The sequence below is a fragment of the Colletes latitarsis genome, chromosome 7, assembly GCF_051014445.1.
Source record: "Colletes latitarsis isolate SP2378_abdomen chromosome 7, iyColLati1, whole genome shotgun sequence".
In the NCBI taxonomy this organism is placed as follows: Eukaryota; Metazoa; Arthropoda; class Insecta; order Hymenoptera; family Colletidae; genus Colletes; species Colletes latitarsis.
The window spans coordinates 19,141,908-19,166,120 of NC_135140.1; the positions used below are offsets into that span (position 1 = coordinate 19,141,908).

General features: G+C 34.5%; 3 protein-coding genes across 6 annotated transcripts; 1 reads left to right on the forward strand and 2 right to left on the reverse strand.

The window, feature by feature from the left end:
* Positions 1–4,642: 4,642 nt before the first annotated feature.
* On the reverse strand, positions 4,643–9,769 carry Jhbp-1 (take-out-like carrier protein). Its single transcript, XM_076768950.1, has 6 exons — positions 9,596–9,769; positions 8,324–8,422; positions 6,861–7,011; positions 6,257–6,390; positions 6,000–6,149; positions 4,643–5,005 (listed from the first exon to the last, which is right to left on the reverse strand). Exons 1-6 carry the CDS (start codon positions 9,669–9,671, stop codon positions 4,851–4,853), a joined length of 765 nt encoding a protein of 254 aa, XP_076625065.1. The 5' UTR covers positions 9,672–9,769; the 3' UTR covers positions 4,643–4,850.
* Positions 9,770–15,454: 5,685 nt separating this feature from the next.
* Positions 15,455–19,334, reverse strand: LOC143343682 (uncharacterized). 4 transcript variants are annotated; one of them, XM_076768825.1, is made up of 3 exons: positions 19,197–19,334; positions 17,992–18,135; positions 15,455–17,927 (listed from the first exon to the last, which is right to left on the reverse strand). In XM_076768825.1, the coding sequence occupies exons 2-3, from the start codon at positions 18,114–18,116 to the stop codon at positions 16,502–16,504; spliced, it is 1,551 nt and encodes a 516-aa protein (XP_076624940.1). In that variant the 5' UTR covers positions 18,117–18,135; positions 19,197–19,334; the 3' UTR covers positions 15,455–16,501. The 4 variants fall into 4 exon arrangements, with proteins under 4 accessions (XP_076624940.1, XP_076624938.1, XP_076624937.1 ...); XM_076768823.1 differs by lacking the exon at positions 19,197–19,334 and adding an exon at positions 18,592–18,719; XM_076768822.1 differs by lacking the exon at positions 19,197–19,334 and adding an exon at positions 18,588–18,716.
* Positions 18,825–24,073, forward strand: LOC143343683 (uncharacterized). Its single transcript, XM_076768826.1, has 4 exons — positions 18,825–19,396; positions 20,168–20,428; positions 20,504–21,019; positions 21,158–24,073. The coding sequence occupies exons 1-4, from the start codon at positions 19,220–19,222 to the stop codon at positions 21,710–21,712; spliced, it is 1,509 nt and encodes a 502-aa protein (XP_076624941.1). The 5' UTR covers positions 18,825–19,219; the 3' UTR covers positions 21,713–24,073.
* The last annotated feature ends 140 nt before the right edge of the window (positions 24,074–24,213 follow it).

A 24,213-nucleotide genomic window follows, 5' to 3' on the forward strand; every position in this document is an offset into this window, starting at 1 on the left:
CACATGTAATAGTTCCACATGGTTTGCATTACAATTGGGCGTGTTATTAAGTGTGTGGCTTTGTAACACGTTAAACTGTATTCGATACAATTACGTTTCCATTCTTCATTTTCAGTCATTATACTTTCGATATTTACATGTCTATTCTTGAAAAGGGACCTGCAATAATTGAGTGAAGCGTTGCTTCCTATTGAATGTTCAAACGGATATTATTTATTTATGAATGGCTATGGAGCACAATTTAAGTATATACATAATTGATTGAGATATTGCTGTGTTGAGCGAGTTTCTTTCTTTTGCTGGTACTTTCTCGGTCCATCCTTCTCTCGGATTTATATAATATAATCAAATTATTATCATTATTATCATTATTATTATTATTGAGTAATAAATATTGATGGCCAATGCCCTTTTGTGCAAACTTTTACAATTAAAATGGAATACAAAATACCAAAGTAATACAAAATTATAAGGAAAGAATTCACGAATAAGTATTAGATATTGAACCACCCTGTATATTGTGATGCGCATCAAGTATGCAAAACTTGAACTTATGTAGTTACAAAATGAACGTATTTAATGAGAAAGAGTATTGTCATAGAAAACATAGAAATGTATATTTTTATGCATTTGAAATTTCGCGAGTGCCAATAAAATTGTAATGTCAATGCAACTGGTGTTGCTATTATAGAAACTACAGCCAAAACTTGGTAGAAAGTTCAATTCAAACTTGTTCTTTTTTAAACATAAATTCATTGATTGTTAATAAAAGTACTGCGATGCGCGTTAGTTTTGTCAGTCGATTTCAGCAAATGGTACGTATTCATACTGTGTGATTGTTGGATAAACTTGGGTGACGGAGGCGTCCCGGGACGCATCTCCCTAGTGTAGGTCCTTGCGCCCAAGTGGTATGGTTGAGTACCGTGGAGTGAGGTGTGTTGGAGAGAATGTGATTTTGCTCTTTTTTAAATATAGCTATAGGCAGGCAGGTCATATATGTATCACTGGTGTGCATGATTTAGATATAAGTAGGCAGGGCCATATGAAGATCAATTGATCTTAATTTCATTGCTCCCTATTGTGTCCCCGTTCTGTTTTCAGCCGTGGGCATTAGCCGAAGAAAGAAGAGACAAATGTCGGAAGATTTTCGAAGAATGACTTTCCATTCTTTTATGGAAAGCCATTGTTCATATTTCTTTCATATTGTGTCAATAGTTTTTGTTGTCGCTATGCTCGCTATGTAGGTTTCTTTTCAGCTCACCTAAAATGACAGGAATGATAAATCAAATAATGAATCAATATGACAATCTGTCATATTTTTGGTAAGCTTTGGTAAGCTTTGGTAAACCTTTTGGTAAGCTTTTATGTTTTATACAATTCTATCCTGTGTTCACTAAATGGTACTAAATAATCTCTTTTTATTGAATAACCTGTAAATGAAAGTATACAATAATTCATATTGGTATAAAAATTCGAAATTATAAATTTTTTAAATTTTACTTAAGTGAGAAACTGTATACGTTTATTACTTTGCAATATGTTATTTCTTGGTTTTTTAACATCACTTTCTTATTTTTACATTCTCACACTGTAAACTCACTAAATGATTTGACTATTTATCTTTATATATATATATATATATATTTTTTTTTTGAGAGAGCAATTTAAAGTCTGATAATTTTTTATTTTCAAAATTATTCTACTTGTTGTAATTTATTATGTTTGTCAATACATAATAGTCACATTGCAATCTTCTTCTGTTTCTTTCCTTACAAAATCACTAATTTGTCGTGCACTATATACTTATGTGTACTTATCATACGTACAATATATGTATAGTGACTATTATGTTAAATGTGTCTGTAAGAGATAGATGGAATTAAAGTTCCATCTATCTCGATTCGTTTAACTTGCTTTTTCTGTTTAGGTCTGGGTCACTGTATTGAGGAAATGTAAAATTGAAATGCATATGGTTTGAACACGAAATGCAAAATTGAAAGATATGGTTTGAACACAATTGGAGAGTAAAATAAATAAAAAGTGTTCAGGAGAGTGGTAACATTTATATTACAATTTAATGATGGGTTTTATCATGCATGAGCCGGTTATTATGTAATGTGGCTAAAGCAAACTTTTCTTGTTTCAAGATATTTTTATTTGTTCGCGTTTTACCATAATAACAAATATTTTTTCAGTATAATGCAAGATTTATCAACAATTGAATGTTGTGCTAATGTGAAAAGTATGGAATACCCTATTTGATGATATACGATATTAAGCTTAATGAATTAACAGAAAATGAAATAAAGAAATACAAAAGTAAATAAATAACGAAATAATAAAAGAAAAACAATTTTATTTTTATAACTACATTTTTTATTTTATAATTACAACTTTATAATTACTTTTCCAATGGATTGTAGTCCAACGTTATACCATAATAATGAAATATACTTCGTATGTATTTTATTGATTCGCAACATAGGCCACATTCACAAAAACCGGCTCCCATATTTATTTTTTATAACATGTTTCATGTCATGAATTTCAATGTCACTCTACAACTTTGATTCTGGATATCATTGTATTATTTCAACCATACGTGTCTATACAGATCACAGAGATCCTATTTTGTTCTGCACTATACATCAACAGTTATTGAAATAACGCGACTGTCACACTTCAGCGTGGACATCATGTATACCGATTTATGTCACATTGAATATTTAATCTGGAGATTTTTATAATTATGGATAATTATGAGTAGTAAACTAAAGTAATATACACATTTTCGGTAACGCGTGAGACATCCAACAGAATTGAGAAATGAATAATTATTTAACATATTAAAGCTGAGCTAAACGTAATTTTATAATTGCCGTATACTCTACGTTCATCTTGTCGGTATCCAATGTCATTGTTGTAGTTTGATTGTTTATATTTATTTGTCTATTTTCATATTATTTGTTTATATTTATTTCTCTATTTTCATATTATTTATTTATATTTATTTCTCTATTTTTATATTATTTGTTTATATTTATTTGTTTACTGTCATATTATGTGTTGTGTTGTTGGTTCCACATGAATTATAGCGTCGCAACCATAACCACTGTTTTCAGAAAATTCCAAGTATCTATATCAATTGCTACGAAGTAGCTCCTTTTTAAAAAAATGTACACCATTTCGCGGTTTCAAATACAAGTAAATTATTCCTTTATTGCCAAGTTTTACTTGTTCGAAAGAGAATGTACCGAGAGAGTATCACATAAATACTTGTTAATTTGCAAATGAATGTCTGGCTCTCTTCGAGAATAGAATAGAAATGAAAATCCTCTAGAATTCCAATTTAAATTGTTAATGTTCATAACCTATTGGTTGAATGTTAAAGTTGAAACATAATTGTGTCGGGGGACCATGTGGAATGTTACATGCCACACACGTGTAATAGTTCACGTGGTTTGCAATACAATTGTTAAGCGTGTTATTTAGTGTGTGGCTTTGTAAGACGTAGAATTGTATTTGATACAATTACGTTTCCATTTTAACATTTTCCATTTTTCTTTTTCAGTCATTATACTTTCAATATTTACATGTCTATTCTTGGAAAGGACCTGCAATAATTGAGTGAAGCGTTGCTTCCTATTGAATGTTCAAACGGATATTATTTATTTATGAATGGCTATGGAGCACAATTTAAGTATATACATAATTGATTGAGATATTGCTGTGTTGAGCGAGTTTCTTTCTTTTGCTGGTACTTTCTCGGTCCATCCTTCTCTCGGATTTACATAATATAATCAAATTATTATCATTATTGAGTAATAAATATTGTTGGTCAATGCCCTTTTGTGCAAACTTTTACAATTAAAATGGAATAAAAAATACCAGAGTAATACATAATTATAATGAACGAATAATCAAATTATTATCATTATTATCATTATTATTATTATTGAGTAATAAGTATCGATGGTGAATTCCCTTTTGTGCAAACTTTTACAATTAAAATGGAATAAAAAATACCAGAGTAATACATAATTATAATGAACGAATAATTGTTAAAAAGAACAATCGTGAGTATTCCTTCAGTGGTTTGGATTGTTGAAATAATGCATGTGGAACGGAGTGAGATAAATGGGACATTCATTCCGTTTAACTCGCTTCGGGTCTCCGTTCACAGTAACCTCCTCGCGGTGAGACCTGGAAATCGATATTATTTCCGACGATCGTTTCCTCGCAAATAATATCGAGCTAATCGACTGTGAATGTAAACCGATTTTGCAAGACGTACGAGTATATGTAGTACAATAAATAACGAAAAAATGTTCATGTAATCGCGTATCTATTGTTCAAATAACACCTACGTTCTTCAATACGGTCTCTCTGTATCTGACTCTATTTAAAGGCACTATCGTGGATAAGTGAATAAATTTGTGATATTGTTTTTTATTTACATATACTCTTAGAAAGTCTTAGATATATGCAGAGATCCGTGAGTTTCTAGCCCTTGTCAGTAACGACAATATCTCGAGTGATACTGTAATCACGAATCTTATTAGTCTTGTTTGTTTCAGTCGACCCGTCGAAATTGTAAAAAGATTTGGAACAGGGAAATGTGCATTAGAATTACGAAAGTAAATCGGTCTTTTTTCTTTTTATATTAAAACAGATTGTACGTTAAGTTACAATAACAATGTAAATAAAGTAAAAATTGTTGCCATGTTTTCAGATCAGCGTGTAATACTTACGCACACAGGTATATACAAATTTTTGGCAACTTGGAAACTTTCCTCCAAATTTTTTTACGGTGGTCGATACATTATGTTTATTAATTCGTGAGAATGTCTTCACGTTGGCGGGAAGATTTTATTTACAGGCACGCGACTGAAGATATCATTGGCAATTTTCGCAAAAACCAGGCCGAATGTCTCCTCGTAGGGCGGTTGAAGTTCCTTGAAGAGCAAGTCTGAATTTTCGTTGATGAAACGGTTCATTTGTTCTCCTACGGGAAGAAAATGTCTATATCATTGCGAATTCAACACACAAAAAATATGCTCTTTAGTAAACGTATGTATAGGATATTGAACAAGTTTTTTTTCATTTGAATTTGCTCAGTTCATTAATTTATCAGGAATTTTTCCAGGTACTTATGTGAATTCAGAAACGAGCCAGGCGCTTCGAAATTCACGTTTAAGCTGAATCAGTTAGCACTGGTTTCACAATATTTTCTAAGCGAGCAGTGTTGCAGGAAGTGATGTCAGATAAAACTTACTTAACATCGCAGGTAACGCATAATGCATAATTTCTCTTTTATTCAAAACCACGATCATGAAATACAATGACAATTTTTATTAGAGTTTAAACAAACGTTCAATGACGTTTATTAAGTCGTTATAACTCTAATGATCGTGTTTTCTTTGAACTTGTAAGTTCACGAAAATACGTGATAGTCTAAAATCAATTCAAATTACAGAATTTGTAATTATTGTACACTAACTTACTAATTTTGTTTCATTTTAGGGTATCTAAATAAGGTGAACCAATGCGTGGTGGGAGTACATGCTAGAGTATTGAGGAGATTTCAATGCGCGATAAGAGAATATCTCAGAACGTTTAGGTGATATCAATGCGTGATAAGAGAATGTATCAATAGATATTGAGGTGATTTCGATGCCTGATACTATTCTTATCGTTGAATGCGAAGTGTTTGAACAATTTCAATGCGCGAATTTTATGTCTGTCTCGTATATTCTGAGAATCATGAAACAAAATTGAAAAATAGCTCTTGAGGAGCAAACAAAATTGTGAATTAACTATCTACGTGTGCTTTAAATATCCTCGAAGTTTTGTAATTTTTTACATTTCTGAGTTGGGAGTCTTTGCTCACAAGTTCGACTTAGCGATTAATTAAAAGAGCACAATTAGAAGTACTCGGCAGGTCAGGTATACATTCGATGCAGTTCTATTGCATAACTGATCTGATATTTATTACGTACCTAAAAGAGTGTCACCGTCGAAAAGGTTGTCGAATTGCATTGTCACTCGAGCAGGGGAGAGTTTCACAACATTTTTCTTCACCTTCAAATAGGTTTCTCCATTTTTTTCGTATTTCTCGCAGTATAGGTCGTTGTGTGTTTTCAAATCATCTGTAAATAAATGTTGTCATAGTATTAATATTTTGGAACGTTAGCTTTCGATTCCTAGTTACACACGGACGATTATTTTTACGTAGTTATTGGAAATGTCTGCTTACACATAGTGATATTCGATTTGCCAGATCCTCTGACGGGCAGCAACAGTATTTTGCCATCGACTTTGTAATCGGCGACGAAGTTCACTTGCGGACAAAATGAGTCCGACGACAGCAGGCATTTGTCCCAGTCGATACTGAAAAAAATCGATATTGCTAATTGTTGCACACCTTGGACTTAATAATAAGGTTTTGCATATTTCAATGTTTCTCGATTTGTCATTCGACTATTCGTGTGCGACTGTTTATGAGCGTGAAAATGAATATGATTAGTTGAATTTGCCTCGATATATAGCCAAAGCTAATTTGTTATTCCGTGAGTAATGCAACATCTGTAATTAATATTTTGGATAATGTGTACTTTGAGTAGCATGTTTCGAATAATACATTCTCTATTTTAAATAATTCATTTGTTGTCAATTCGTGTCAGCTGTGTATTTAAAACAGTATTTGCTATCCATTTATCCATTTATTTTGCCTGTGTCGTTATGGTCCTTTTAGGGATATCGGTTGGAAAAGAGTAGTTTTGATAATTGTATTTGAGATACAACGCCTACAGTGATCTTGAGCCAATTTCTCTTCGACTGTAACAATACTGTGCTCTTACTTGTAATTTCTGATGTCGAGGTCCTTCGTAAGCCCGTACAATTTTATATTTCGATATTCCTGTCTCAAAGAGACCGATCCTTCAGACTCGCCAATTTTCATGCTGTCCACGGCCAATGGTTCGATCGGTAGGATCTTGAAGCTCTTCAAGCCTGCACAGAAATGTCGCAGAATTAAAAAACTGTTTCCCACTTTTCTTCGCTCTTTCCCCGTCGAGCGCGAATTCACGTGTACTAGGACACCTTGCATGTCACGAAACCGCGCGTACAATGTCCGCACCGGCGGTCGTTCGCACTTTTACACGCGTGGTTGTAGTTTTTCTCGAAGGCACAGAAAGCGAAGGGACGCCCGCTCGAGTCAAGGAGAACCTCTGCAAATTGCTACGAGCGATTATGCTGGTGAAACCTAATGCTAGTTTCGAGGAAACGCGTCGTGCATTGCTCCGGTGAAATCGGCGGAAATCGGTTTTTCCTCAAATTCGGCGCGAATCAAACGAAAGAAACGGCTCTTGAAATTTTCAATTATACGACAGTGAATTATATAGAGAGAAATTCTAAACAGTCGGTGAACGAAATAGGCTCGAGTGACGAATCGTTTTTTTTTAATAATAGAATGAAAGTTGGAGAATACTATAATTATATATAATTTACGTACTCACGGTGACACGGTTCTAACACAGAACGATTGGTAACTTTCGAAACGGAAGTGGGAGGGTTCCGAAAAGGCCCAACATATCGCGAAATCGGACCTCTCGAATGTAATATCTAATTGTCCACGTTCTCTTAGACGTACGGATTCGATCGGTGGCTGAGAATTATCGTTATTTACTATTCTCTTCTGCGGGAGGAAAATTTCTACCGAAGTGAAATCGTCAGAAAATCGTGCATTTCAATTTCTAAAGAAATCGAAAAGAAATAAATGGCGGGAACGCGACACGTGGTGAACGTCTATTCGATTAGAAGTTTCTCTTCGGTTTCTCAATGAAAGTCTGATTATAGTGGTGCTGGAAGAAAAGTATGCATTATTGTCTTTCGAACGGTTGCGGAAAAGTGACAGAAATACCAATTAGAAAATGTAGCGACGAATCGATAATGGGAGAGTAAGCGTAAAGACGCAGTAAGACGGTTATGTCGTAGTAAAGGAGGAATTTCTCGTTTCTCAATGAAAATCGTGTCACAGTGGAGTAGCGCGATCGGTCAGGTGAAGTAGTTACGTAACCAGATAACTGGATAGATTATCACAACCAGTCTTAACTTTGTACACCCGATAATCGAAGCGGATGTTTAGTTGTATTTTTATTTGAATCCACAGAAAGATTAATCGTATTTGATCTCAGATTCAATTGCAAATTTTAAATAACGTATTTGGACTTGAACAGTATCGAGACGTTTTCATTTTTTTAGCTTCTGTTAATACTCGACTGACGGATAAAAATGATGTAGTTTAATTAATTAAAGGCCTCACCTCCAGCCATCGAAACGATAGCATCTCTGGCTGCTGTGGCGATGCAGTGATTGTATTCTTCTTTCGGCAGGGATGTGTCGCATATCCTGAAGGTGCTCGCTTGAAAAGGGAGAGAAAATTTGTTAAAAATGTCGCATGCAGCGATTACGTAAACTCAGTGTCGTTTGCGGTGTTCCGACAAAATGCAGCAGCGTTAGGCAAAGTTCTACCGAAGAGATTGACTTTCTCTTTCACCGTGTACGCGCTCTGTGTAATTGCGTTTTCGATTTGTCGCGACTTATCAACTCTGGAACCAGTCGTGGACGGAATTTAAACAACGTTAATTGTCGTTTACAATACTTATTACACTGTTGTATTAATATCTTGTTATAATCGCGGGTTAACAAAAAATACAAGTATTATATATTGCGTACGATTACTGAAACATACAATTTTTATTTGATGATTATACATTGCGAGATCATGTGAATCGCATTTATGAAAATAAAAATTTTGTTTCAGATTACTAGAATAATTGTGATATCTATAGAAACCGTTAGTTCCGTTTCCATGATATATTCGTTAGCGAGTCACGTCCACCGTTGACATTGACATTAATCGCGCGATTAAGAAATTGCTTTGCCCGAAAAAGGATTCGAAGGGAAGCTACAGCTGATGGCAACGATCTCGTTCCACGACCGCGTTCCTTTCACGGCATACTTGTTAAATCGATACAACGGTTGCAAAATGAAACACGCGATAATGATCGATAATTGCTCACGTGCGCCTTTTTTTCAATTTCAACGCGTGCTGCTCGCGTGTCACGATACTTTGATTTCCCCTCTGACTTTTGGCCGACTGATAGCTATGCTTCAGAAACCACCGCAATTCTATGATACTATGAATCTGATCAGTGCAACGCTATATTCGAAAAATTCACCTGAATTTTAATTTGTTTCATCAATTATTTTCACTGATTTTTACCTTAAATTGTTTATTTTTCACTTCAAAATTCCTACTATAAAAATCAACTATACATTCTCTTCATCTCCAATTTTCAATGACAAAGTCCTCACAATAGAAAATTACAGATAAAATTTAATCAGTCTACACTTTATACTAAGAAGGAACTACTGTCTCGTAACAATAACAATAACGTAAATACAGTGGAAAGCAAACTTCGATCTAGTTTTTAAAATTGTTCAGCCCTACGTTAAAAATTGTCGATGCAACTTAAACACCTAATAGAAGAAAAAATAATCAGAATACACTCCAAAACGAAAAATAACTCACGTAATTCGATGGCAGTTGTCGATGATAACGTCGTCGCAGCGACGATTACCGTAACTATCGAGATCATCGATGTCATGTTGGATTATTTTTCGTTCCTAATTCACGATCGTCGTGGAGTCGGGGACTGAACGATGAAAACTACTTCGGACAGCTGACTGTAAACTGGAAGGTACGGTCATTGATGCAGTCTATTTAAGCGGTACGATCGCCCCACCATCTGGAAGGTCGGGAAACGCGTGTCTCTTCTTACAAGATTACGCGAAAAAATCGTCAAATAATATGCTAAGCAAAGTCGGGAGCAGGATGATGAAAGATGACTCACTCTGTCGCTGGTATATGGTGGAAAACTTCTTCTGCTCGTACGTGCTTTCATTCACGACGAGAATCCGCGAAGTTGCATTTATGCATACTGTGTTTAGCCAAAGAGATTGGCCCTGAATGAAATTCGAAGAGTCAGTGACCAGAATTTTTGGCAAAGGTTATTTCACTGTCGCGAAAATGGGAAAAACGGTGGTTTTCGAATCGTGAACAACCCTTGGGAATCTGAATTCGAGCAAATTTTCGTTTCCTAACAACCGATGAAAATGGTAGATTTGTTTGCAAATTAAAATTCGTTTTCAAGTCACGTACACACGAAGAAAAGAATTTAATTTTATTGTATTTGTATAAAAAATAACCAATTATAAAATAACCAAGTTTAACGAATCGAAGCTTGTTCGAATATTCGTTGAATGGAATGAATGATGCGAATAAACGTTTTTTGTGCGTACGTGCCTTCATTCACGAATATAAAAATTGCATTTATGCATTGGAGGAGCTGGGGAATTGGACCTGAATGAAATTCAAATTCACTTCGTGTAGAGATTATTCCACCATTGTTAAAGATTTTGTAACTGACCATTAGTGTTGTCATTTAAATTGAATTTAGCTAATATCCTCGAAGGAACTTCTTGTAGGTTTGGATAACAATAAAGTACGACAGGATCCAGAAGTTTCAAAGTAGTTTCGTTCTCGAGATTTTCTTAATTCTTTCACTTCATCGGCTGAAAGATATCCTGCATAATTTACAGAGACGGTGTGTCGATAATCTTTCGAATCAATATTGTCTTTTCCTGAAATCATTTCACATAGATGGTCTTCCATATTTTTGGAGAACAATAGCAGTCTTTGTCGAGAAATTGCGGGGCTCTTCAGTTTGTCGTTTTTAGTACAAAAAAGAAACTTTCATATTCCTAATAAAAAGTTTGTTCCAAATTTAGTGTTGAATCAACGAAGTGATTCAAGTGTTGTTGTTACTGTGTGTTCGTACGACAGCCCATTTGTTTTCTGGCTCTGACCTATGCAGTCGTTTCTATATCTATATGCCACTTAACAGGCTCACTTCATTAGTATTTTCCATATTAAAGTATGTTTCCTTTTTTCTTCCAAGTTAGTTTTCTCGCTCTGCCATTAATTTCTATAGTTGCATGTAAGACGTCATGTGATGTAGCGTTTACAGAGGATCAGACCACACGATAAATAAATAACTCGCTAATTATTCCGGATTTATGACCGGATAGATTTTTTTTTTGTCGATAGATATTCGAGAAATCACTGTGGATTGAATTAATTTGTTTCAATTGTATGCGTTATGATCGAATGGATTTATGCAGATCTTTTTAATGATAATATTGACGCCATCACTTCAAATTCAGTAGCGTGCTATTGTTGCAGGAAAACTTGATTGTGATGTATATATTTAATTATCATTTGTAAATAAACGGTAAACGTTCTTTTGCAAAGAATTTTGTAATAAGTGTAATATTTTATAATGATTCGTTTTCTTTAGATAATAGATTTTTTCTGTTAATAACTCTCTGTATTCTTTTTTACATTTTGTCTGTATTAAGATGTCCTTCTTCAAATTTTATGGATTTATATGAATTACAAATGCTTATTCTGACGATGACTTGGAAAGCAAATGGAAAAAGATTATCACGTACGAGTGTAATGGAAGAATTAGGTTTATTTGATCAACAGATTGTTAACGCAGTATTAAATGCCTTCGTTTACACACAAAATACAGAATTATCCATCGCGGAAACAAATTCTCAATGCTAAATACAGTGCAAAGATTATGTAGCGTGATTGTCTCAAAATGTCAAGGCTGTGATACGAGTACTTGGATGCGTTACAAAACCTTACCAGTTTTATTGGGTTATTTAAAAAAAAAATTTTTATACTTCGTCTTACTGCGAACTTTTATAAAAATTATTCAAGGAAAGGAATAGATACATTCATCCATGCGTTTACTTAAGTTTGTTTAAAAAAGATCCTTACGGAGAACTCTTCCAGTAACTAAACACGTATAGAATTCTTTGAAACGAACACTTGACAAATTAACAGCCATCTTTCGAACAAGTGTGTAGTAATAAAATGATTTTTTATAGGCTTGTGATGTGTGTAATATATACAAGTCTTCTTTGCAATAAAGATGATAGATAAAAATCAAAATGATCTAAAAGATCTAAATCAGAGGTAGATAATTCTAAATTTTACAAAACCTGATTTTTCGAATTTTACTAAATAACATGGAAACTGTTAATAGCATTCAATACATCATTTTGTCATTACCGAGAGGTTTTAACGACCTACCTTAGAATGATTTATTTTTTCTAAACAATAACATTATCGTGGAACGTAGTTAATTGTTTTTTAATTCATCCTGTTACGGAATAGTAGATTATTTGACGAAGAATATTGTAACTTCCTCGTGAATGTTATATATTAAAATTACCTACTTAACGATCAAAACGCGACTAACATTAGCAGCTAAATTGTTCGTAAACTTAAAACTTTGTTGATTATTAATTTGAATCTCGTATTTTGTCACCGGAAATTTATTTCTGGATAATTAGCATTGGCTTTTCCGCGTGTTGTGCTCTCAGAATATTTTATATTGAAGCTACGAGTCGTCACTAATAAATTTCCTTCATCGTTCGTAATTTGAATTACAATCATTATAATAACGTCACGATCCTTACCGGAACAAACAACTAATGTTTGAAACTAGTTCTCGATAATAGTCCCGATACAAAGATTAGATAATCGCGTTAAATAAATATTTATGAGATACAAGATGGAAGAAAAAATGTAAAATACGTACAAGTTCATTATAACTTACAATCTATTAATCATAATTTTCTCACAGTGTTTAAAAAATATGCATTTTTGTTTCCCATTCTTTATTTACACAACGCAAAGTTAATTTTTATTTGCAACATACTCACTCAGGCTTTCGGAATTTCCACAGTTCTAACTCCTTACAAACAGTAAAAATTAACGACAAACAGTAAAAGAGTTACCCAAATATATAAACGACAATTAAATACATTGGTAAATATAATATATTTATTTTTATTCTTCCGTTTTCTCCAAATATAATCTTATTTTCAACGATTGTTTTTCTATCGTCATGTGATTTATATCCGCAAAAGAAAAGTTGATATGTACATATATGATCAAGTCGATAATGATACATTTCTTGCTAAATTTTCGTCGGAATGAGCAAAAAATAATTCGATTAGTAAAAAAAGTATTTACATAGTAATCACGCGGTAATTACTGTCTAGGGGTGGTGAAATCATAATCATACATCTTTCAAGCAAGTAATAATTGTCTAATTGTGCCGTCTGTAAATATCTCGTGATTACACTGCACTTGCATACAATCACACATTACAGGAAATGTATTAATAAAAATTACTCGTGCAACGTTTTGCATTACACAAGTAGCATTCACATGATCTACAAAGAATACATATCGATCTTGGTTTTTCCGTAAAACATTACGATGATTGACTTTTTACGTAAATGTAAATATAAAAAGAGACAGCATTTAGAAGTTTTTAGATCATTGAACCTCGGAATAACCATGGACGACCGTGAACGCATAACCTTGCAATTAATCGTCTTTCACAGTGCTATGCATATTTATTCGAATGTTTATGCCATGCCAAGGTAATAAAGTCAGCACGATGAAGCAACATTCGTTTCATTCTGCCTTTTGATCGATCTGTTCTACGTTTTACCTCGATAGATCAATCGATCAACCATTGATACGCTTTCAACGATAAGCGATTTAGGTCTCGGCTGTTGATTTGAATACAGTGATGTTTGAATTCCAACTGAAATGATCGTAACACGCGAACTGCGCGTTCATAATTGCCCTTGCAACGGATAAACATACAGGATGATTCTAATAACTGGATCAAATTCTAACTTTGCTCTTGTAAGAAGTGTATATGCGTTTTGACCGATAGCAGCTGTTCGCCGCTCCGAGAATAAAGCTATAAGAAAAGAAACAAAATAACGAAAATAACTATGAGAAAATTGACCATATGAGAAATTGACGATGATTACGATTGCCTTAGCTACAATTGAAATAATGATGGCCAGAACACCGCCTCACGAATGTTCGTTTTCCAAGATGGAAATGTTACATTATCTGCGCCATACAAAGAGTTCATTCGTGTGTTCTGCTTTAAGAATTGAAAATAGAATGGCTAATCGAAGAAGTGTCAGAAAAAGATAGTTGATTGAAGAAAGGATAGGTCTTTCGTGTGCCGAATAAGATTTTTCTCATTTTTGAGTAGTTGTAGTTTCAATTACAATTATCCAGAGCCTAATAATGATTCATGATGGATCGCTAATGTAATAGAAATGATTGCAACAGAATTGAGACACATCATTACTTGAACTTTTGAGCAAACAAACAGCCTAACCAACTAGGTTTATGCCTATCGTATTGACAACGCTAAACTGCTAGTTATCGGACACTACGATCTTAATAGTTCCAGTATACAATAACGAAGTTTGCCTTGTTGAGTGTCATGAACCAATCCACAACCTTGGTTCTTCGTTTTTTATAGTTCGTTGCCCTTTCGGCCCTTCACTCATTACAGGGTTCGTAATCTTCTAGAATTTCCCATCTTCGGGATGTTGACATCACGCATAATCGTGTTTTTCTAAAATAGTGATCAATGTTCTAAGAATATCTTACAGAAGTGTTTCCTTCTACTAGTATTACAGTAATAGTCGTCATATTTTTTGACAGTAATTTTGAAAGATCGATAACACAGTTGAGCAAATTCTTTCTGCGTTTCTTCCAAAAAGTTTGAATCATTTTTTGTTCATGAAAGCCACTTTTAATAATGTTCGCGATTTCTTTGGATCTTCTAGTTAGAGAAACGGTTGTCAAGGTTTTTGTGTGAGCGAAATGCTGAAGGATAGAATATTCAAGAGCATCGAGTCAATCGACTAATGCGCTCATGTTAGTATTGTTCGAGAATTTCATGCGATAACATCAGTGTCAAAGTAGTACATACAATACAATGAATCATACGGAAATATCTACGGAGATCCTGACTTTAATTTATGCAACCTCTTGTACTTGCGGGTGACGTTTAAACTAACAACTGAACATACGTAGATCTTTTTTTTTTTGTTATCACTATTCGCTGGAAAATGAGAAAACGCTGTCTTTCGTTTTCCTACCTTTAAAACTATAAGAGCCACTTTACAACAAAAATCTACATAATTTATTGTTTCTTACGTATGATTCACTTGAACGTAATGGTTTGTTTTTCAAGAAAAATCTGTCGATACATAATTGAAATTTCATTATTCTAAGGATTCAAAGAATACTAGTGAATATTAATAAACGTATCTCTAATTTTCATCGATAAATTCCTGTCGAATGTTTTTGTAGCAATATAAATCTTTAACATGAATTGATATTTAACGACTTCGAGGAGAACAGGTAATGCTTGGATTTTGAAATGATGAGCACAAACGGACTATTTAAATAATCACTTTATTACTCCATTATCTTACGTAATATACAGTTGTAATTAATTATAAATTCGAGTTATTAATGAGCTTTATTCTATCAATAAATTCATTCAAAATCTTTATATCAATCAATGTCGAATACAATTGTATTATTTCTGGACACCAATTAGAAAATAATTAAACCGGAATATTTCTCGATGATACATGCATCGCTCAATGTAATATCTAAATACGATTCTATAGCGATTTCACAGTACACATAATAACTAAGTCGAATAATTTGTACTTGCATAATATCACATTGGACATATTTATTCTTTCCAATAAAATTTACAATCATTACGACTGAATTATACAATTGTTACAAAACAACCGGTACGTATTATAAAATATAGTCCTAATCGGTTAAATAAAATTTTGGTTCGTTTACTTATCACAATACAAGTATTACGTATTCAATATGATATAAAAAAATTCTAGGATTACATGCTTCGTCTCTATAAAATCATCCAATGATCCGCGCATTTAATTCTATGCACAAATAAATTGCATTGTTTCCCACATCTTTTATTCATCAGAAATTTGCATACCGTGAGCTTGAACTCGTTAAAGGTCGCGTATTCGTCATGGCCACGAAATACGGGCCGTATCTACGAGATTTCTGGATGTGGATGATATCACGTATGCCACTATGCGCATTAAAAAGAAACATCTTATTCGCGTGTTATACTTTCTCCTTTCTGCTCTCTAAAACGAAGCTCCGTTTCTTTTCATTCAATGCAAAACCTGCTTTGTAAAGTCCCACGGAAAAGCACCGATACAATAAGATAACGTGCTTTCAAAGTCATAGCTACATTCATTCTCGATCAGTATTCAATTCCTATTACATGATTTTATTATTGTAATTTACATTCAAAATTCTATACAAAATGAGATAGTCGAGACGAAATAAATTGAATCTGGTTCTATAGGATGATTAAAAAGGAGAATAAATGCATTCTAGAACCAAGAGTTCAATTTACTTCAACCCACCCTTAATGTAAGGTACTGTTTATTTAAAGAAAAATCATTTTTGTTACGGCAGTCGTCTTTGATACTTGAGAGCCAAGCTATTTAACGGTGGTCTCATTTTTGTAATTCCAAGATCTATAGCATGTCCAGTCAAAGGGCAACTTTGACAGCGTTTCTTTTTACAATTCGTGGTGTTGTTTGGTTTTTCTTGATGCACAATGTATCGAGGGAAGTAATGCATACGTTTTCGCTGTAAAGTGGCACAAGCTGGCATCGTTACGACTAAATCTTTCTTATGAATAGTGTCCGTATACTCGGGGAAAAGTCTGTCGTTTAGCAAATACTGTTGCAAGGATCCCGAAGATTTAGATGGCAATAAAGTATGATTCGATCCGTGAGTATCGAAGTAGTTTTGTTCCCGGAATTTCTTCAGTTTCTTCACTTCATCGTCGGAAAGATATTCTCCATCGCTTTCGTCTCGACTGCCATTTACACAGATAGTGTGTCGAAGTGTTACAGGATCGATATTGTCTTTTTCCAAAGTTTTAGAAGTGTGGCCAGCCATATTTTTGTGGCAACAGGGACAGTCTTTATTGAATAATTGCGACGTTCTTTTACTCTTAGTTGACGTTTTTGAATTCGATTTTGTCTTTTTCAAATCAGGTACGGATTTCTTAGAAGTAAGGGTTCGTTTAGTTACTAGTTTAGGTCTCGATTGTTTTTTCAGTGATACTTGAACTTCTTTATTGGATTTATTCACGCTATCAGAGCCAAGACTTTGTTCTTCCTCTATAGTTTCTGAATTTGTAGCTGTTCTAAGCAACGATCTAGATTTTATTGAGCGAGCGGTAGTTTGCGATTCCTTGTTATTACTGTTCAGCTGAGCTCCAATGCTCTGTATGTTTTTTCTAGCTATAAAATCATAGCAGTATGGCGATCTAGGACACACGCCTAGACAATCTCCGGTTACCGCAGTTCGTAGAAGGGATACTTTGCTTTGTACATTTCGTAAAAATTGAGATCTTGGTGCATAGTCTATCTTCTGCACTCGTCGTAAAGTTTCACAACTGATTGGCGAAGTTAAAAGTGGCTTTTCAAGACTGTCCTTTACAAAATGTACGTCAACGAGACTTTTGCAGCATTTGCAAGGCGAATGTTGTTTGCGTTGCGTTCTCGTAGATCGTAACTGCACCTTTTTAATTTGAGAATGGCAATAACATTCCTTCACCGGTTTCCTCTGTACATTTTTTGGTCCTTGCTCTTCAGAATGTTTTTTAGACGAGGTTAACACCCTTTTGGATGTTGATATATTAGGCATTGATGCAAGTATACAGTTTGAATTATTGCAAATATTTTCTGGACACAAAAGTGCACCAACACTGCTAGAATCATTTCTTAACTTCCATGATTTACTATTGCCTCTGTGGTAGAAGTTACTATTGCCTCTGTTCTGATTATCTGTAGGGTTTTTAGAATTTTCTCTCTGTCTTCTATGGATGAAGAAAATGATTATTTTTACGAAATATTGTATTATAAGTAGAAAGGAATACTAACAAATTCTCTGAATAGAGTTTTTCAATTTCTTGCTTAACCTTCTTGGAACTTTCATCAGCCTGAGCTAGCAAAAGCCTACTTTTCTTGCGCAAGTTATCTATGCGTTCATTTAAGGTTTCAGCCATAGGTTCATGACATCTTCATCTGCAAATAAAAATTATTTTGATGTGATTAAGTTATTAAAAACTTAAATAGAAATTAATCTTTTAATGCTAATTTGATCAGATCTTAAATAATAGTGATACACATTAATAGTCAGTGCCAGGCAGCTCAAATTCTAACTAATTCATTGATCCACATTATTTTTTTTTATTAACATTACGAAAAACATTGTGTTATGTATTCCATAATTTGAAAATTGACATTACTGGTAATTAGCCGTTATTTATTTAATATATCAATAAGCATATTCCTTCGCAAAATAGAAATGTACAGCTTCATAGTAATATTATTGATGCCAAAACGAGTTTGACATGTCTGATTAATGGGATAGCTAACTAAAGCTTAACAAATCGTTCAGAATCCATTACCGTTATCAATTCTCGATCGCGTACGTTCACGTTTCCATAATAATAATTAACCATCTCTCCCCTTACTTACAACAATCGTACTTCGCTGACAGAAACGTTCCGCGTCTTAATCCCGAAATTACGCGATAAAATGTTTATTTTTATTATGACGATTGAAGTTTGGCAAGCGTCCACCGTAAACGTAAACAGAAAGATGCGGCACCCAGGCCTGCCACGACAGTGCAATCATTTTTTTCTTTGACGCACTTTCTTTTCCGCGAATAAGATAAAAATCATCGTCGGTTCTTTCCGCGTGGTTTCGTTCGAGGAACGAGAATTTCCTTGGAGATGGATAATTCGAAAATCTGAATTATGCATCGCAGAAATTGTTCGCACGTGTTTCGAGAGACGCGAGGCAACGTCCGGGTAGTGCTTTATCGCAGCCATGTTGGAGGAACGCGTAGGACGCGGCGTACGTTACGATGTACCGTCGCTCGAGAATTGTTTTTTAATTTAATTAACTGTCCCGTGTTTTCCACCGATGTTCCGTCTTGAAAGTGGCCCGTGGTTTCGCGCGACGTGAGAAATATGAGCCTGGAAACGTAATTGTGGGCCGTTTCTTTCGTCGGTGTCGCTCCGGTGGCGGTTATTATAGGTTATAAACGCTCGCATGTTTTAATCCAGGCGGACGCGTACCTTTCACGATCGTTCGCGGCAAAATGAATTTTTCCGGGAGCAACATTATTCAGGGAGCTCTTCCTCAGTTCTCAGAGTTAACGTCTCGGCCGAATCAGGTCTCCGCATCGAAATTTACCAGCGGTGATACCGTTCAATTAGAACACGCGTCTGTTTATACAACCGCCGCCGTATCGAATCAGACGAAACAAACTTTGTTGGTAAGATCCGATTTGTTATTATCTTTTCATCTAATCAAAATTGGAACTATTACTTGGTTCGAAATAACTGTTAAGCGAAAGTCTTTACAAGTTTCAGGTTATCGAACGTTTCAACCAATTTATTTTGATCCCCCTCAGCAGTCAAGTATGAAATTAATCTACCATATAGCGAGTTAAAGTATTTTATATACTTCTTTTTTTATAGAGGAATGTACTACAAAATTTTATGTTACCAATATTGATTTTTTAATTATGATCTCTGGCTGCGGTACATACGTAGTGGACACAATGTAATTGTATTACGCTGTGGTAATAAAACTTAGAACTTGACTATATGTGGGTGTTTAAACAGGAGAGAAACAGGGAACTGGTCAATTTATAAATTTTTAAGTCAATATTATTAATTTATAGAATATCCGTTTTCTTGCACAAGATGCGAATATGTTGGTACATTGGAAATAATTTTCTTTACATAATCAGCACCATGGTGTTTGTCATTGTTTGGTGTAACAGCTTTTTTTTAACATTTATCTTGAGATCACAAATAGTGCAAAAGTTTCTATCTTGAATTAATTCATATTTTATCACCCTGTAGTACATTCTGTGTATTCTACTTTGCTCTATATTTCGTATTTCAATGTCGAGGAGAATCAAAATGAATTGGTTGAAACTTCCAATAATCGATGCTTGAAAAACGCCTCTGTTTAACGAATATCGTTCGATATTTTCTGCTATTGAATTTTCCCGGGTAACTACTATCTCTCGTTTTAGGTGAATTCAACGAACAAATACGCGGGACCAATAATTGCATGGCCGGATCCGAATACGTTGATGCAATTTTGCGAAAAACAGGGCATTCAAGCCATTAACATTCCTAATTATAATCAAAACAACTCGATACTCACTGTTCAGACGAACAGCTTACCCGTGAGAATCATACCTAATATGTACTTGCCTTCAACCTCGCAACCGGAAACCGTTAAACACGACATAGATGTAAGGACAGAGAGCGAGATGAAAACACCTACGATGGTATCGTATTTTTTTTCCTCGAATACACGAAATTAGCTTGGAACACCGCGTCGAATGAAGAATCTAACTTTTCAGCAAGACTCTTCTCAAGTTCAGCTTCAACAGCAAAGCGCCATGGCCGAGTATTTCCAAAAGTTACAAGCCACTACTCTTCCATTGACGTTGCAGCAGTTGATTAAATTGCAAACGGAACAAATGAAGAAAGAGAAAACTGAGGAGGAGAAGGTGGAACACACGCAGAACAATATTCTCAACATTCCTAGTGTTCCAGTGTTCAGAAACACTCAGATACAGAATGGAAATACTTTCATGAATTCCGATCAAATGTTGACTACGATCAATCCGAACGACCTAAACGTGCATATAGACAACCAGCAGGAAAACGAAAACACTGCGCAGAGCATCAAAGTCGAACAACAGATACAGACCGACTCGCCTAAGACCGAGAAGAAGATGAAATTCAGGGCCAAAACCGGGGAAATCAAGATTAGCGTTGCCCTGGACGGTTCGACGATTTATTGTTGTCCAGAGTGTAACTTAGCGTTTTCAGATAAGGCTGAGGTCGAGCAGCACATACAAGCTCATATTCAAGTATGTATCGAATAACCCTGGCACGTTAGAGTCATAGAATAAACAATAACAGATCAGGTTCTCCGCTTTGAGTAGCTTAGTAGATTAATTAAGTACTAAAAATTTATTATCAAGCTAAATTAAAATGATCTATTTTAGGAACGTAAGTATCAGTGCAAGGAATGCGGTGCGATGTTGAAAAGAAAAGAGCACCTCGATCAACACATGCGTGGGCACTCTGACGAAAGGCCGTTCAAGTGTCCCGTGTGCCAAAAAGCGTTCAAAAGAAACGAACACTTAACGAGGCATTACGTTATCCACTCTGGCGATAAGAATTTCATGTGTTCGGTATGCCAGAAGGCCTTCTCCAGGAAGGATCACTTGAACAAACACACTCAAACGCATTTAGGTATCAGACGGAACAGAATAAAGAAAGAATCGTTCTTTGTCGAACAGAAAGAGCCGTTCGAGAAGGCTAACGAAGTTTCCGCAATGCCTAAACAGGAAGTGAACTTTGTACTGAAAGACGGGTACGCGAAACAGGAACCGAATTTCCTGCAGTACATACAAAATCTTCAGAAAGATCAGAACTTGATACACACGTTTTCCTCGTTTAAAGAACAGGCAATCAAAGAAGCGAACGTTCTGCAGCAACAGGCTGTCAACATGAACGAAATTCTGCCTCAAAATACAAGGTACTTAATGCCATCTTAGTCATAAATCAATCTCGCGTAAATCCAAAGCAATAAAGGCTGTTTACGAAGTGCGTTGAGGTTAGCACAAATAGAAAATTCGTTAGACACATTAGGAATTGGAGCATCCCTTAGAACTTGAATTTGAATAAAAAAAAAAAGACTATTGGCGAAGGACTGAAAGTTTGAGGTGCAATTTAATAAGTTTACGAAATTTGGTGGCGACCGAATCAACGTTAACTTGATTTTTAACGAAGGTAATGCTTCGTCTAATTTCTTTTTTTGTATGGCAAAAGATAATCCACACGTTTGAGTTCAAGTAGCATTTATTTTACCACGAACAGTACCTTACGCTAACGTAAGGGCTGTGGAACTTTGAAGTTTCGTTGCTTGTACGAAATTGATACTTAATTCCTCGAGATTGTCCGCTGCGTTGGCAGCCTGAGTAAGTCTGATACCAATTAGGTATTTGGAGCAAAAGGAAAGAAGTTATTTGTGTATGTTCATACCGTCTCTCTTATTTAAACTAGTTTTAAAGGAAATAGTTTGTTTACTGATTCTAGTCCATGATCACAACAATTACGATCGAATAGCGCGCATACGAACGCCGATACTCAGGTTTCGTAAAGTTCCACGCGCGTTTTTGATCTAGCATGGAATATAATTTGGATCGTGATACGATCGATACTGCTGAATGATACACTTAAAGCCAATCTGCCATTAGGATAATGACTTCTTAAAACGAGTACCAATAGCAATTAATAGCATACTGCCGATGAATGTTATACAATTTGTAGAATAATTATGTACATAAATACGATACAAATTTTACCTGAAAGAGACTCAATAGGTACGTTGTTTGAACTTGATCTCTGATTCGTCCGTGTTCATCTTTAACAACAAGTGTTTAGCGCGTATTTTAAGTAATCATTCATCCTCAATCATGATATTTTAACGTATTCTTTTTCAACTTTTTCATGCATAATGTATTTGGCAGACGTGCCTTTTATAAATGTAATTTTCATTATTTCTATTATTTTGTGTGATTATGATAATCTTTAGCAACGAATCGTAATATACGTAATCCATTCATTTGACGCAAATGCAGTAGGAGCTTTTCTTCTATGTTCGTGAACGCGATATTGTTGGAAGTTTTTTAATTTTCTAACGCTCGAAGAGAGATTCTTGCGATATGAAGTCAGATGTACAACCAAAGAATGTTTGTCAAAACGTTGTCTTCAGTTTCAAATGTATTTGGTTGATTAATAATTTTTAATACATTTTTTTGTGTGTATTTAGGATGTGATGTTTTAGAGGAGTTCCTATTACTTTTGCGAGAAGCGATTCGATGTTTCTATCGTGTGTATCGTATTATACATGAAAAAGTTGAATTTTTCATTGACCTTTGGTACAAGTCACTTTCCAAAATCGATTATTATTACGCATTGCGTATCTTGAGTTTACTCAAACATTCTGCGAATGTCACTGGTAACAACAATAATTGCTCAAAATTAATTTTGAAATTGAAACATTAGGTTGTCGAGAAATTGTAGAGTTTTTGTTTCTTTGGTTTCATTGTAAGTGATTTTTATTTTTTTTTTATTTTTTTAACTGGTACAACTAATCAGGAAGGACATTTTAAATTTTCAATCATTTTCTGTAGAACTTGTTACTATTATCGATTATTTGTTGCAATGTAGGAGTTCTAGGACTTATATTTTGATAGCAATTTTTTGGCAACCTATTTGGTCTACGGTGGAAGTAAACATGTTTTGTCCTCGAATTTGAAGATCTTCCGATCTACTGTAGATTTAAAAAAACTTGTGATTATGTTGACAATGAAGAACAGCTTTCAAATGTCTATTAGGTGTACTAATGAGATTAGAACGAGTAATTGCGGATGGCACTAAGATAAAACTCATGCCGTGTTATAATAGAACCAAAGACTTTTGAATCTACGAGAAATAGCAGTATTTTATCTCTTCTTCCTAAACTTCTTTCAACTTGCTAGATTTCTTTGATCTATGATAGTAGGAGTTGAATTGTTTCCCTAAAATTTGGATCGATTCCTAGATATTGAACATTTAATCTTCAATGAAATTGCCTGTAGCGCTCGTGCCACTATCTTGGATCGAAGAAACAGCGATTTACCTTTTTAATAATGTTAATTAGACTTTTAAGATACTGATGTTCAGATTCGTGGCCATTCGAGTGAACATCATACGTAAAGCGATACAATGATAAAATATTTTAACAATGAACACGCATTTACAACAAGGTGTTACTTGACGAACGGTTGTTACTGTATGATACAATGATTGCCAAAAAGATGATGAACAAATGGTAACACATGTATTTTTCAGACCAAGATATTTTTGAATAAAATAAGTGTAAAGAGAAGATTTGTATAGGCGTTTAATTGTGGCTGAATGTGATTTAATAGTAGGACTACTAATTTTATTCTGATCGTAGGTATACTAAAATTTATCGTTCTTAGCTCTAGATTCTTGTCCCTATTCTTCA